This window comes from Myodes glareolus, chromosome 5 (genome assembly GCF_982192425.1).
Source record: "Myodes glareolus chromosome 5, mMyoGla1.1, whole genome shotgun sequence".
Taxonomy (NCBI): domain Eukaryota; kingdom Metazoa; phylum Chordata; class Mammalia; order Rodentia; family Cricetidae; genus Myodes; species Myodes glareolus.
In genome coordinates this window covers 25,314,219-25,328,046 of record NC_142030.1, presented here as the reverse complement: position 1 = coordinate 25,328,046, position 13,828 = coordinate 25,314,219, and the positions used below count along the sequence as shown (strand labels likewise).

The 13,828-nt window shown below is 44.5% G+C and overlaps 1 protein-coding gene across 1 annotated transcript in view; it reads left to right on the top strand.

Annotated features, from left to right (window-relative positions):
- The first annotated feature begins 843 nt into the window (after positions 1-843).
- LOC125412279 (regulator of G protein signaling 5) overlaps positions 844-13,828 on the top strand; it is a 40,928-nt gene continuing 27,943 nt past the window's right edge. The window contains exon 1 of the mRNA XM_048452949.3: positions 844-1,002. Within this exon, the coding sequence (XP_048308906.1) occupies positions 959-1,002 (44 nt within the window). The 5' untranslated portion in view covers positions 844-958. The remainder of the gene's footprint in view (positions 1,003-13,828) is intronic.

Genomic DNA, 13,828 nt, shown 5'->3' with positions numbered 1-13,828 from the left:
CAAAGGGCTCTAAGCAATTAGACCCCCTCTGGCTTCTCCTGCAGGGAGAGGAAACAGCTGAAGCCCTGGGGGCATCCGGAACAGGAATTTGTCTCCAGGAGAAAGATTTTTGCAGCTTGCACAATGACCTTAACCTCACGGCAGACTGACCTGGGAGCTGTACACAGGTGGGCGGGGAATCACTCTGCGTGACTGTTTAGTTATGTGAATCCCCTGCTCTGTGTTTGCACCCTACCCTCTTTGTCAGTCTTTCCAGGGCCACAGTGAACAAACCTTCCTTCTCTGCTTTTCACTATTAGTTTGGCTCTGCAACCCCTGAATCTGGCAACAATGTACCTAGACAGCTCACAGCAGCCTGGGCAGGCCTGCCTCTGTTGCTCACACCTGCTGCACCAACATCCGTGCCATTAGAGCCTGGGCTGGTCGTTTTAGCTTCGAATTCCTAGCATCCATCCAAGTGCCCAGCACATGGGATCCTCAGGTACATGTACTCTCCACCATGAAAAAGAAGCACCGTTTCTTCCGTTGTGAGAGAAAGGTGGGTTCAGTGATGTATCCCCCCACCCGTGACAGCTGGGAAGTGGTTCCACATCACCGTTGTGGCTGGCCTGGGATTGCAGACTTCGTGCACTAATGGTCTTATCACAAGTTAGGGTCTAATTTAGCCCTGACTAAACAAGCAACAGACTGTAGTAACAGAAGCAGTCAGAAGCCGGCCCCAGCAGTGCCTGAAGCCAGGGAGGCCTCCCAGCTCCCACCTCAGGCAACTTGCGTCTGGACTCCAGCCCACAATTTCTCCGGAGCTCCGGATTGGTCCTCAGAGGCACAGAGCTGTGTGAGAGCCTGTATAAATTCCTCAGAGGGAAAGGCTGCACCAGACAGTGTTGAAGTTTCCAGAGACCTGTACAGCTGTTGAGAAGTTCGCGTCCAAGACTGAGGACCTAAGCCGCTTGCCAAAATGTGTAAGGGACTGGCAGCGCTGCCGCACTCCTGCCTGGAAAGGTGAGACCCGAACTTCTTCGGTGTAAGAGATAAAGATGTGGTGAGCCTTTACTCAAGGGTGGATCCCCGGAGGCACCGTGGGATGAGGTCACAGGATTGAAATAGCTGTTTGGTGATAGACTTGGCATCGTCACATCTGTAGCAGTACAGAGATTTGGGGGGAAAAAAAACTGCCCTGGGGATCCAACAGGAGAGAATTAATGTGTCATTTAGTTAGCACACAATGTCATTTCCTCCCAGAAGATTCTGTAGGGGTGTGTGTGTGTGTGTTTAAAAGGTAGCTTCCAACATTGAAGCATAAAATTATCTGAGTTTGAATTTTGGCTCCCCTAATTATGACTTGTGTAACTTTGAGCCGTTTCTTTAACCTCTTGCTTTGCTTATCTGTAAAGTAGAGGGTAGGCAGCATATCTACCTCACAGGCTGATGTGGGGAACCCAGTAAGCGCTCATGTGTGCAGTGCTCAGAAAAAAGTCAGACACAATAGAACTGTGGGAAGAATGACCTTTATTCCTGGCTAGAGATCAGAACTGCAGCCTCTGCAGGGTTTACAGTGGGACAGAGGGAGCTTCTCATTTTCCTCAACTTCATTAGCTAGAAGTAGTTGGATTGCTGGGCAAAAGACAAATTCCTGGGATGCAAGGTTTGCTTTTTATCTAGAGTTCTCGGACACATAGTTGTCCTGGACTGTACTATCTAGTCTGCAAAGAATCCTACATCCAGAATAAACATCTTACTAAAAATGACATCGTAGCCCTGTGATCTGGGTGGGTAGCCGGGTTCTGCTCTTTTAGGAAATGGGTCTGGTTAGATGTATATTGACCCTCAATCATTAAAGGAAGTAAAAATGACTCTCATACAGCCTACTTCAGTTCCTAAGGGCAGTGGTGATTTTTGTCTGAGACGGTCATATTGTTTCATGGTCCATCAAGGATGTTTGCCTTTTTAAAACTTCACGTTTCTCTTGGTGCTTTCCATCATAGCAATACATTTGAAGTGACTGGAAAATAAGATAAGGCATTACAGCATATTCCCCGGAGTCAGAAGCACACTAGTTTTAAACTGGTGAACACAGGAGAAACCTGTAGCAGTGGAGTGTGTAGTAGCTGGCTGGTAACTCAGTAGTCCATTATTCATTGGGCAGGGGTGGGGGTGTGGATTGGGAGGGGTGGAGGTGGCTGGGGGTAGGCTGGGGGGTGGAGAGTGGGACGTAGAGCTGTGAAGCAGCCCAACTTCTTTGAAGAGCAGGTGATGCATCTTGCTTTTCTCTTTAGCTGTGAGAGTCGCACATTGACTGTGCACAGTGTGGATAGATGCCTTTAGGCCGCTTGGTATCGGCAGTTGAGCTATCTTCCTTGATCACAACGGTGAACAGGTGATGCCGCTACTGTGACGGCCTGCAGGAGTCTGGCCATCTGGACATTGCTACTCGCCTTGCCCTGTGTTTTTATGCAATGCACAAGATTCACAGAGATACAGTGATGGGATTTTTGCAGTTATTTCTATTACTGTCGTGTATTAGATTCATTATCAACTTTAGAATTTATTTATATTCACATTTGTTATTTATCCACTTTATTTCTAGCTGGGGGTTAGTGTTGGTCTTACTGGAAATGTATACGTTCGAAGCCCACTGTGGTGGATAGGCTAGTGACATAATTGAGCATTTTGCAGAATTCGTAATGTTAAGAATACAGTAAGCTAATAATGTTGGAGGAGGTTACCCAGAAATTGTGGATTCTTCCTGATGAAGCAATCTCAGGTATTTCAAGCCTGTATACACTCCTTAGATGATGACAAGCCATACCCTGCACACAGGACAGTGTCCCCATCCATGTAGGAAGGCAAATGAGGATGCGTATTACTGAGTGCTATAGTCCAGTGGAGAGAAATAAAATATCAAGTACTAGAAGTACAAAATGGGGACCCGGTTGGGCCTCAGAGCTTTCAATCGTTGGAGAGGACTTCACAGGGAGTTAAGAAAATGATGCTTAAACTAATCTTACAGGGCAGAAGAGCCAGGCACATATGAGTAGGAGGAAGGGATCTGAGGAAAGTCTTCAAGGCCAAGGCGACAGCTGCCTGTGCAGACGTGAATGTAACCGAAAGTTTGGTCAGTGTTAATGCAATCTGTACCAAGTCTCAGGCAAGAAAGGAAGGAAACCTCCAAGTTTTCACTCATCTTTGGCACAGCCTCCTAGGTAGCGCACTTCACTCACCATTCTGTAATTTGGATTTGGTTTGTCCCCCGCGGAGGAGTATGTTGGAGACTGTCTAATAGTATCATATGATATTTAAGAGCTTTGGTGGTGTGTGTGTGGGGGGGGTAGTTTTCTATCACTATAACAAACCACCTGAGAAGATCAGCTTACAAATAGAAAAGGTTTCCTTTGGCTCCTGATTTTGGAAGTTCCATTCATAATCAGCTAGCTACACTGCTTTTGGAGTTGCAAAATAGAGTGCATGTCAGAGCAAAACTGCTCACCTTGTTCCCATATAACAAAGAAAAGATGGAAGGGTGGAGGTCTCTCACCTCAATGAGAGGACACACCACCACTGAATCTCTAGATCCTTCCTCTTAGAGAGTCCACCACCTCCCATTAGCACCTCCTACAGACCAAGCTTTGGATCTTTGGATCTTTGTGGAGACATTCAAGATACAAGCCATAGTAGGGCTTGGTGGGTATTTCTTATGGGAGCCCTCCACTCACTACGTGGGTTCTTCCTCTTAGAACATTACACCATCTGTAATGAGGTCCTTACTAGGTCCAAGTTGATACAAGGACCATGCTCCAAAACCTGTAGATCCTACAGAACTGGAAGCCACAGGTATTTTGTTATGGTATCAGAGAACAGATTAAAAACGCTGGGCTCATCCAAACTTCTTGACTCTGAGAACTGAAGATGTTTGCTTGAAACAAGATTCTTTTTCTTTCTTTGCCTAGAAGAATTCAAAACAGTCAGCATTTGGTACGTAGTAGGCTCTTGATAAATATTTTCCTGAAAAGATTCTTGAATAATCGAGAGTCTCTGGAGACAGGTCTGCCCATAGTCAACCTGGTGCTTTTCTCTGCTTTCCATGGGGATGGGGAAGAGCAGACATTGGCAGTGACATGTTAGGTCACAATAGGAGAAAAGGACATGCTTCTAAATAATGAGGTAATGAGGGTTTCCTGTAGGGGTGAGGGAAGGGGGTGGAAAAGGCAAGGTGAAAAGAAACCTAGCATTTCTATAATAGAGGCAGAAACCACTTGGTAAGCAGTGGGTGTTTGTCTTCAAGGATGGCAAACCTTTTTCTCTTGGCCATTAAGGAACTCCCCAGCTTGGGGTGCTTCTCCTGAAGCCACTGTCGCAGCTCCGTCAGTGGCTTCTCTTCCCTCTGTTAACAAGACACTTCCCCCTTTTCCTCATTTAGTCTGGGTTATGCTGAATCACAGGCTCTCAGGGCCCAGAAGCTTAGTCAGGAAGGGTCCTTGGAAGGTTGTCAAATCTCTTTCTCCTTTTCAAGTAAGAACTCAGAGTATAGTGGATAGATGATAATAAAATAAAGTTTGTTTCTCGGGCCAGTGTTAATGGCTTGTCTTGCTGACCAGAGAGAAAAGGAGTGAAACTTTAATTAATTCAGGCAGGATCAACCATTAGCAACAGGAAACAGGATGTGAATGGAGGCCAGTCAATAATGGGCTCCTGTCTCTCTTTTTCCTTTAAAGTTTCAATCAGTTCTCAGATAACGTGGGATCTGGACCATATTTTAAAGACAGAGTCCAGTTGCCCCAGGATAAAGACAGCAAACGCCTGACCCTCTGATTGTCCCAGAAAGTGGCTGGGGAGACACAGTAGCAGCACAAAGGGGAAAGGCAGATGCAGCGCAAGAGGGATGGCTTTGCAGTCTCTCTGCCTATGCTTTAGCACTGGAATGGGACATGGAAAGACCAGAGACCACAGCTGTCCTCTTAATTCCTTTCTGTAGGAGCTGGAAAGCACTGGCTGTCTTTGAGCCTCATTCCTCCTCCGAAAACAAATAACTATATTGTTGGAAAGAAATGGCACAAGAAAGAAAAGAAACAAAATTCACAAGGTGGCAGGCATCATGGGTAGACCCTACAGAGACTGTCCGGAGGCAGCCTGGAAAACACTGTATTAGTCAGTCATGTGTCAGAGTCTTTGATAAACATTTATTTCTTGCATCATTGTTCACCTTCCTGAAGTATTCTTCATGTTCCTCCTTTTTAAAAAACACACTGTGAGCCCTGTATAAGACATTAGAAAACACATTAAAAACTACGATTCTTATTCAGGAATCAACGGTAGAACTCCTTAACACTTGTAACTACCCAGTAAACATGCGAACAGTTAGTGACCATTTTGCAGTTGTTCTGTTTGAATTAGGATCCAAAACTTGACACATTTGAGATTAAGGTTCTTAGATCTCATAAACAACCCCCCTCCATTACCTAACACAATATTTGCAGGTACAGTTTAGGAAGCTTTGTTATACTCTAAAAAGAGTTTCTGGATGGGGACCAGGCAGAGATCCTGAACTATAATCTCGAAGTTTAAGAGACACAGGGCAGTTCTGGGCTCCCTCTAGGAATCACTCTTGCAAGACTTGATCATGCGTGTTCCTGTATTCTCCTTCTCACCCTGATCATGCATGTTCCTCTATAATTCTTCTTACCCTGGTTATTCATGTTCTTGTCCATTTCTTCTCACCCTGATCATGCATGTTCCTCTACACTCCTTCTCGCCCTGGTCATTCATGTTCTTGTCCATTTCTTCTCATCCTGATCATGCATGTTCCTCTATAATTCTTTTCACCCTGACCAAGCATGTTCCTCTATATGCCTTCTCCCCCAACTACCTTGCTATTCTGAATTCAGACTTCACGTGTTACTAATTTTTTCATTTTAATTTAATTATTTTCTGTACCTAAATCCAGTCATATATTTAAAAGTTGTAGCAATTATATTGTACTAGATGTGCTCCTGTTCATTGAGATATGTATAGCCTAGAATTTAAAAAAAGGGTATCCTAAGTGTATATTATGTGTATTGATTATAGTCCCTCTGTTACCCTCTCTCATCTTCTTCCCAATCTGATTGAACCTTGTGTTCTACCCAACGAGTCTCATTCTTATTTTCCTATAGGTTCTTTGTTTGTTTTGTGTGTATGCATGTGTGTCAGCGTGACCCATGTAGTTTAATTAATATTTATTGCATGAGCATTGATGGGGTTATTTACTGGAGGTGCACTTGTACCTGCACACACACATCTGTGTACACACACCTGCACACACAGACACACACACCTGACCACACACACATTTACATACACAGATGCGCACGTGCACACATACCCACACCCACACACACAGAGGACTGTGGAGGGGGGTTGGGTCTTTTCTGGATCATCAGTGGATCTAATCAGCCTAACGGCCGGAAGCATGCATAGTTAACACCGCAGCTTTGCGTGCAGCTTTGGCCTATTCACCTGGCCCTAGAGCTCCTAGAACATCCACAGGGTGTTTGCTGGCAAGGTATTCTACTGCTGCTGTACCCAGGTAAGGCAACCTAAATAGGCACTTTTCCTTTATAAAGGAAATGCTTCAGGGCGTAAGGGATTGTGTCAAACAGCTTTGGAAGCCTCCAGACAGCAGCTCCGTGAGCAGGTTCACTTCAGGAATAGCGAATGAGACTGAGACTAGTGTCCTGTCAGCTCCAATGGACTCTCCAGACACTTCTCAAGCAGCATGGAGTTCATCCGGATCGGTTCTCACGTATAGCCCTTCAGCTCCATATTCTAGACAGCCATGGGAACTGTCCCTTAGAGTCACAGGAGGAGATAGAGCATCAAGTAAACTGCATGTGGCAGCATGAAGCACCCTGCTCCCCAAGCGTTTATTATTAGTAGTGAAGTGTGGACAGCTATTTTGGTCAAACTGTGACTTTTGTTGATTTGTGTGTGTGCAGAACATCTGTTTCTTGATGAGGCACTTGTCTACAGGATTCAAGAAGTTTGGGAAAACTCAAGATGTTCTGTCTAAAAAGTGGCTTCCTGTATCCTGGCAGCTTGTTTCAAGTGGTAGTTTACAAGGGACACTTGGGTCTGTGGAAGTGTGAGACCTAACCACATGCCTTTTGGGGATTGTCTACTCTGGTGATCTGGCCCTTTCTGTGTTACAGATTTCTAGAATCTTACATCTGCTTCTGAATCCCCCACGTATAGCACAAGTATGCCACTCCAACACCTAGATGAATACATACATCCTTGTACGGTATTCTCATGGCTTTGATAAAAGACATCTTTTGTTGCAGTCGGGGATTTACTTGGATTTATACTTAGTAAAAGCAACTTTCTCTTACTGCATTTATTTGTGTGTACATGTATGTTTATATATGTTGTTTGGTGTGTGTGTGTGTGCGCACGCGCGTGCACACACGTGTGTGCTACAGTGCTCATATAAAGGCCAGAGGACAACTTGAGGGATCCTGTACTCTCTATCACATGGGCCCTGAAGATAAAGGTCAGGCTTACAGTTATGTGGGCAAGTGCCATTATCTACTGTGTAATGTAGCCATCTCCAGGGAAAAACTTCTTTGTCAAAGATGATTATAAATTGATAAACTATTTTCTAATCTTAGACAAATAGATGTTTCATTTCATAATTTTATTTTACATCATTTCAGGCACCACCTGTGTGGGCCACACTAAGAAATTCATTTTCTGTGGGCAGTAATTGGGTGTCTTGGCCAAGAGTTTGGTGCTATCACAGAATGTCTGAGACTGGGTGGCTCGTGAGAGAAGGACATTTATTTAGATGCATGGTTCTGTAGGCTGAATTGTCATGGAGCAGACCGGTAGCTTCTCATGCTGAATCACAGTCTGATGACAGAGCAAATGTCAAGTAAGCGCCTGTGGAAGAGTCAATGGGAGCCTGGGTGGCGGTGGCCCTGCTGTGTTCAGCTTGTGCTCAGAGTCACTAATCCAGCCCTGGAGAGAGCTGTGTTAATCCCACTAATGACTTGGCCTCCCACTCAAGGCCTCATCACCTCCCATGCTGTTATTCTGGGTGATAAATTGCACTTTATAGTTTGGAAAGGAGAAACTATATTTAATTCACAGCTGTGCCCTGCAATTTAATGCAATTTTGACGCTATCTGCCTGGAGTTAATGTCAACTTCCACGGGATAAGGTCTCTATCCCATAAGAGTTTTCCCATGTCATCTATCCCGTAGACCCCAGAAACACACATTAAACTTGGCAGCAGTTGCCTTGACCCAGTAAGCTGTCTTTCAGGCTCAGAGCTAGAGGGTTATTTTCACCGCCACGTTTACTGTTGACCCCAGTTCTGCTAGATAGGATGAAGAAGGTCTCTATCAAGTCTTTGGAAATCAATCGTAAATACCCAACACTTGCTGCTGTATAGTGCTGGTCTCATGGGGGTGGGGAGTGGTGGTGAGGTGATCTAGCAAAAGAGAAAAAGGGTACTGATGTAGCCTTCTCCCTTGCCTCCTCTTCCTTGGATCCATCATCAGAACAGGGCTACGCAGCAGGGGCATCCAGTCTGTCTCATGCTGACCAGAGAAGGTGCCTGAGCCCCCTTCCCTGCCTTTTTCTCACCCTGCCCTGCTTTAGTAAACCAGTGTTTCAATTTGCCAGTTCCGCTTCCCTCGTCCCTCTGCCCATTCCATGCTGAGCACCATGCATTGGAGAGTGTGCTCCTTAGCCTTCCAATCGAGTGCTAAGGTTTCTACTCCAGTTCTTCTGTGAACTCAGAGTGTCACGCCTAACTCCTGTCAAGAGAAGTCCAGGTAGGACTCGGCATCCCCCCTTATCAAGGCCTGTCTGCAACCTTCAAGGCCACCGGCTTCAGTCTCCCTGGCCAGCTCCATTCCAAGGTTCCAGCCAGGAAATCTGCCACAGAGCCATAGGTAATCTCTCCACTCAACACATGCTTTGACTCTGGGCTGTCCCAGCAGAGACAACCATATTGGTTCCCGTTGAACATACTCAGCATTGCTTAGAGATCAGATTTAAATACCTATTTTACAATCCCAGGAAGGAGAGCCATTTCTCTGTCAGATACAGTGTTCGTAAATGGAAGAGAAACACAGAAGCCCCTCACAGAGGTCAACTTTAGTTATTTAACTAACCCTTAGATGTCTATGTTCTTCATCCAGCTGAAAGGGTCATCACCAGGGAGATTGGGCACCAGGGTGCAAGAAGTTCCCATATGAAGGAGTCCTGGAAGCATATCTTTATGATAATTTTTATCTAGTAATGTTAAAACCAAAGCAAAACTTGGGTCCTCAGCAAAGACTTGGGCCTAGGGACCTTTTATTGGTCTTTATTTTGACTTTTGTTTCAAGCAACTATAATGAGGGTTTCACTAAGCTGCTGTCCCATAAATTTCTCTAAACTTAGGTAAACATGAACAGGGCTTTTATCCATCCAACCCCTGGTGGTGCCACCTTGGAGCCTTTTAACCCTCTTAATGTCTCTTTCATCCATTTAATTTCTTCCTTTAAAGTTTTAAATTCTCACCCCACCCTGTGTGTGTGTGTGTGTGTGTGTGTGTGTGTGTGTGTGTGTGTATGTGTTGGCTGCGAGTAGGGGGCAGACTATGTGCGTGTGCCCTTAAAGACCCAAGACATCAGATCTCTTGGGATCTGAGAACACTCAGATTGGCTTTTAAACTTTCCTTTATGTACAGCTAACCATACCTGAAAAGCAAAAGGGAGAGGATGGATTCATTTCCTTTGCCGGTGTAACAGTTGCCACAAGTTTGTTTGAGGGTCTCGAAACAATGCACATTTATTCTCACACAGTTCTAGAAGTCAGATGTCTGAGATGGATCCCATTTCTTCGTCTTTTATAGCATTAGGAGGCAACCTGCATTCTTTGGCATATGGCCTGACCTTCATCTTTAAAACCAGCAATTTTACAGTAGCTCCGCCCATTATCACATCACCTTAAGAACCTGATCCTCTTGCTTTCTTTGTACAATGACCACTCTACAATGAGCCCACCGTAGCTTTATCACTTCTGCCCCATAAGGTATCCACAGGTCCTGCAAGCTGAGATGGGCTCCTTGAAAAGCCACTCTTTAGCCTGCATACAGGAGATATGGGAATGAAATTTAGTGTGACTCAGTCTACCCTCATGCTTGTGCCTATTTCTTCCTGGCTGTTGTCCATCGTTGTCAGTGGAAATATCTCAGTCACAGGCTATGTCTTCTCAAGGGTTTACACAGATGTTTTTCCAACCAGAAGATGCTGCTCATACTTTCCGTGGGATGCTCAGAGGCCCTCTGGCAGCGTTCCTCCAAATCTCTAGACTTTTTTTTTCTTATGTGTGTTTTGTATCAATCTTGACTTACATTTGCAATACATGTTAGATTTCTATCATTCTGGTTCAAGTCCCCCATTTTGAGCAAGGCTCTCAGCCTGAAGGCTGATGTTATATTTGCCCATGTTTGTCAACATTGTGTCTCCTGGCTTGTGGCAGCCTGTCTGGTTCCTGGACCCTGTTTTCATAACAAGCCCAAATCTAAAAGTTAGCAACAACTTCAGGGAGTTCCTAGTCTTCTGTCTTCAGTGTGTGGATGCTACAGTGCAGAATGCACTGATTGCTTTGAAAGCTTTAAGAAGTATTTTTAGGAAAATGCAAGCTTTCACATGAAAGGTTGGGAAGAATCTCTGAAGAGTTAATACATGGAAAAAAAAGAGATTGAGATCTCTGGGGACCAAAAACCAAAACAAAACATACCACCTTCCCCCTGGCATGCAGTCTCTGCCAAATCATGTACCCTCAAACACTGGTCCTTCTGGAAGAATGCTCCCCAGCCAAGGAAAAGCCATTCTGCTTCTTTGAACTCCCACACAACAATGCTTTGCCTTCCATTGCTCATACCACTTCTTAGGGGTAGGAGGTGGGACAGGGTGATTTCACACCTGTGATCCAATTGCCTTGACCTCTCTTGTGCTGAGGTCACAGATATGAACCACCATGCCTGGAGAACCTCACATCTTACTCTGCATTGAGGATTCACCTCCAGTTGGCATCAAATGTTCAAAACAATGATATGATGTAGACAGTCATCACGCCTCTATTTTACTAACAAATAAATGCCTGCTCAGAGTCAGAAAGTAAATCACACAAACTTCAGCTCTGCCGCATGGTATGCTAGCTCCAAATTAAGGATTTTAGCACATATCAAGGCTGAATTTCAATAGCTCACCCAGTCCTTGTCTCCATGTAAAGGGGAAGCTATCAGAAGGCAGAAATGTTTATTAATATCAAAAAGTATTCCCACGGTATCTATTACAATCCACGACAAACAGCCCTTGTTCCACTAAAGCCAGGCAAGTAAACTATTACAGAAATGAACTTATGAAACAATAGATAATTCTTGAAAATGGAAATCCAAGAAATTATAAGCTTCTGTTTCAACATTTTCTTTTCCAGGGAAAGAGAAAAGATGATTTGAAATCTAATTGCAGCAATAGAAACCGTCCTCTGGTTCTCATTGCTGTGCCATTATTTTCTCAACAATCCATTTTTAGTCATTAGGCAAAGAGAAACACTGAATAAGACCTCTGATTTCCCAGGTAATTTTTCTGACAATGCATCGTGAGAGAAGACACCATATAATCAAAGTGATGGAACGCATATTGGTGTTTAGTAAGATCTCGGTCTTGGTTTTCTCCGTTTCTTCTCTTTTCTTTTCTCCTTCTTTAATACTCCTTATTTATTCTTTCATCTTTTCTTTAGGATATGCTAAATGAGTTTAAAGTAGGAGCCACATGCAGTAGCAAGTGTTTAGTCTGCGGAGCCTCTCTGTAATTGAACATAAAAGAATGCTTGGCGGTTGTGGGTACCACCACTGTCCACAGAAGCTCTCGTGGGAACTTTGCTGACCCTTCCACCTTTGGAACTCAAAATTTCCACAAATATCTGTCTTCCTCAACTGGAGGGCCATTTCCCACTCTTCATTATCTAGCTTCCAAACTGAATTACCAAAAGTCCAGCGTTCCTGCCAGCGCTATTTTGAATAAGATGGGGAATTGAAGGTCAAAGGGAAATGAACTGTTTCTGGCCTGTCCGCCTTGTCCCTACACTGTCTCTTTATTACCTCCAGTAACCTACCCAGAGTAATAAGTATATCAGAGACAGACGATAAAATCTTGGGAAATGTCCCAATTTCCATGAGAATCATTTAGTAGGGAGTGAACAGAGCTTGGGAAAAACAATGCTATTGTAAAAATACAAATAAAAACATCTCAAGAAGAGAGATGTCTCAGCATGGCTGCAGTGTGCTGGGCAGCCCCCGAGGTCTTAGAAAAAGCAGCATCAATGAAGACAATATCACCTCATCCTCCATGCTTTCGGGGTTGAGCATGTGACGAGGTAGAGACTGAAAGAAGCTAACCTGTTGTCAAATACACATAGCCACTGGGCCTATTCCATCTCCCTGTTCAATGTGTGTTGATCAGCCCACACAGACCATGACAGACAGCCTTTGTTCTGCTGAAGTCTGACATATAGATTAGTACAGAATGAATGTATGGATTCTGTGTACACAATGCTATGGTAGGGGCAGCACTCGTACTAACACACATGTTTATCAGATAGTCACTCTGCACCAAAAAGCTGCTGTCGGCACCTCATGGATAGTTTATCATCCTCATCACTGGTCTCCATCACCATTTTGTTACGCGAAGTGAGTTGTGTTCCTTAGTAACGTGGGAAGGGATGCTGCTGGGTGGTGGAAAGTAGAAGATACAGCCATGGGCTATGACTCCACTTCCTTTTTCCCAGTCTGTGGATAGGCTCAAGGGGTAGCAGAGTTTGGAGGAAGGAATGAAATCAGAAGGATTTTAAACTGATGTGTGGTAGAGGATTTGTGGGGAATGCTTGCGAGCTGTCAAGGAGGTGCTTGGTGTGCAAAAAATTGTGGGGGATAGCAGGAAACAAGGCTGGTAACAAGAGACATGGATAGCCAGAAACCAATGTTTTGAGTTTGGGATAGACCAAGCAGGGCTTGGGAAGGGGTGGCGTGGAAAGGGGAGGGTAAGGTTATTGAGGCAGATGTCACAGTAGTTCAGTTCTTCAGAACTGGTAAATTGAATGTGGAGGAGGGAAGACACATTGAAAGAATTTTCTGGAAAAAAGAGCAACACATGTAGCCAATCAGCTATTGAAATGAGGAAGACAGTCCATAAGGATCGGGGGTACAGGATAGAAGAATGAAGTGGTTGTACTTACAGCTGAGATGGGTCATTGGGAATGCGTGCAAGGATGGGTAGTGATGGCACCACTCTCAGCCCATGAAGATCATGGGTCTTTGCTTTTCTCACTTATGTGCCAAAGATGTTGAATGTTACAACTGTAAAATCTTACTATTGCGAGAGGATTAGCAGGAGTCTTATCACCTGTTTCCTTTATTCCTTCCTGCCCTTCCCTACTCTTTCTTTGGGTTAGAGCAAAGAACTCAAATCCCGTTTAAGCTTACCCAGCAAAGTGACTAGCTTGGCTGGAGGATTTAGTCAGAGGCACACTGTCATGGTGGCCAAGGGCACACTGTCACCATGCGGTCCCTTTATGGCTTTTTGTTCTGGGACTATACTACGTATGTTCCTTTCTTAGCATAGGACTTTCTATACTAACATGAAAAATTATAAACCCTGGGGCTTATGGTGTGCTATGGTCAGTGTGCCAGGCACTGAGAGAAATGCCTCACGTACAGTAGCTCATCTCACCACCACAAAAGATACTTAGGTAGGTACCATTGCTCTTGTTGGCAATGAGAAAGCAAGCAAATAGG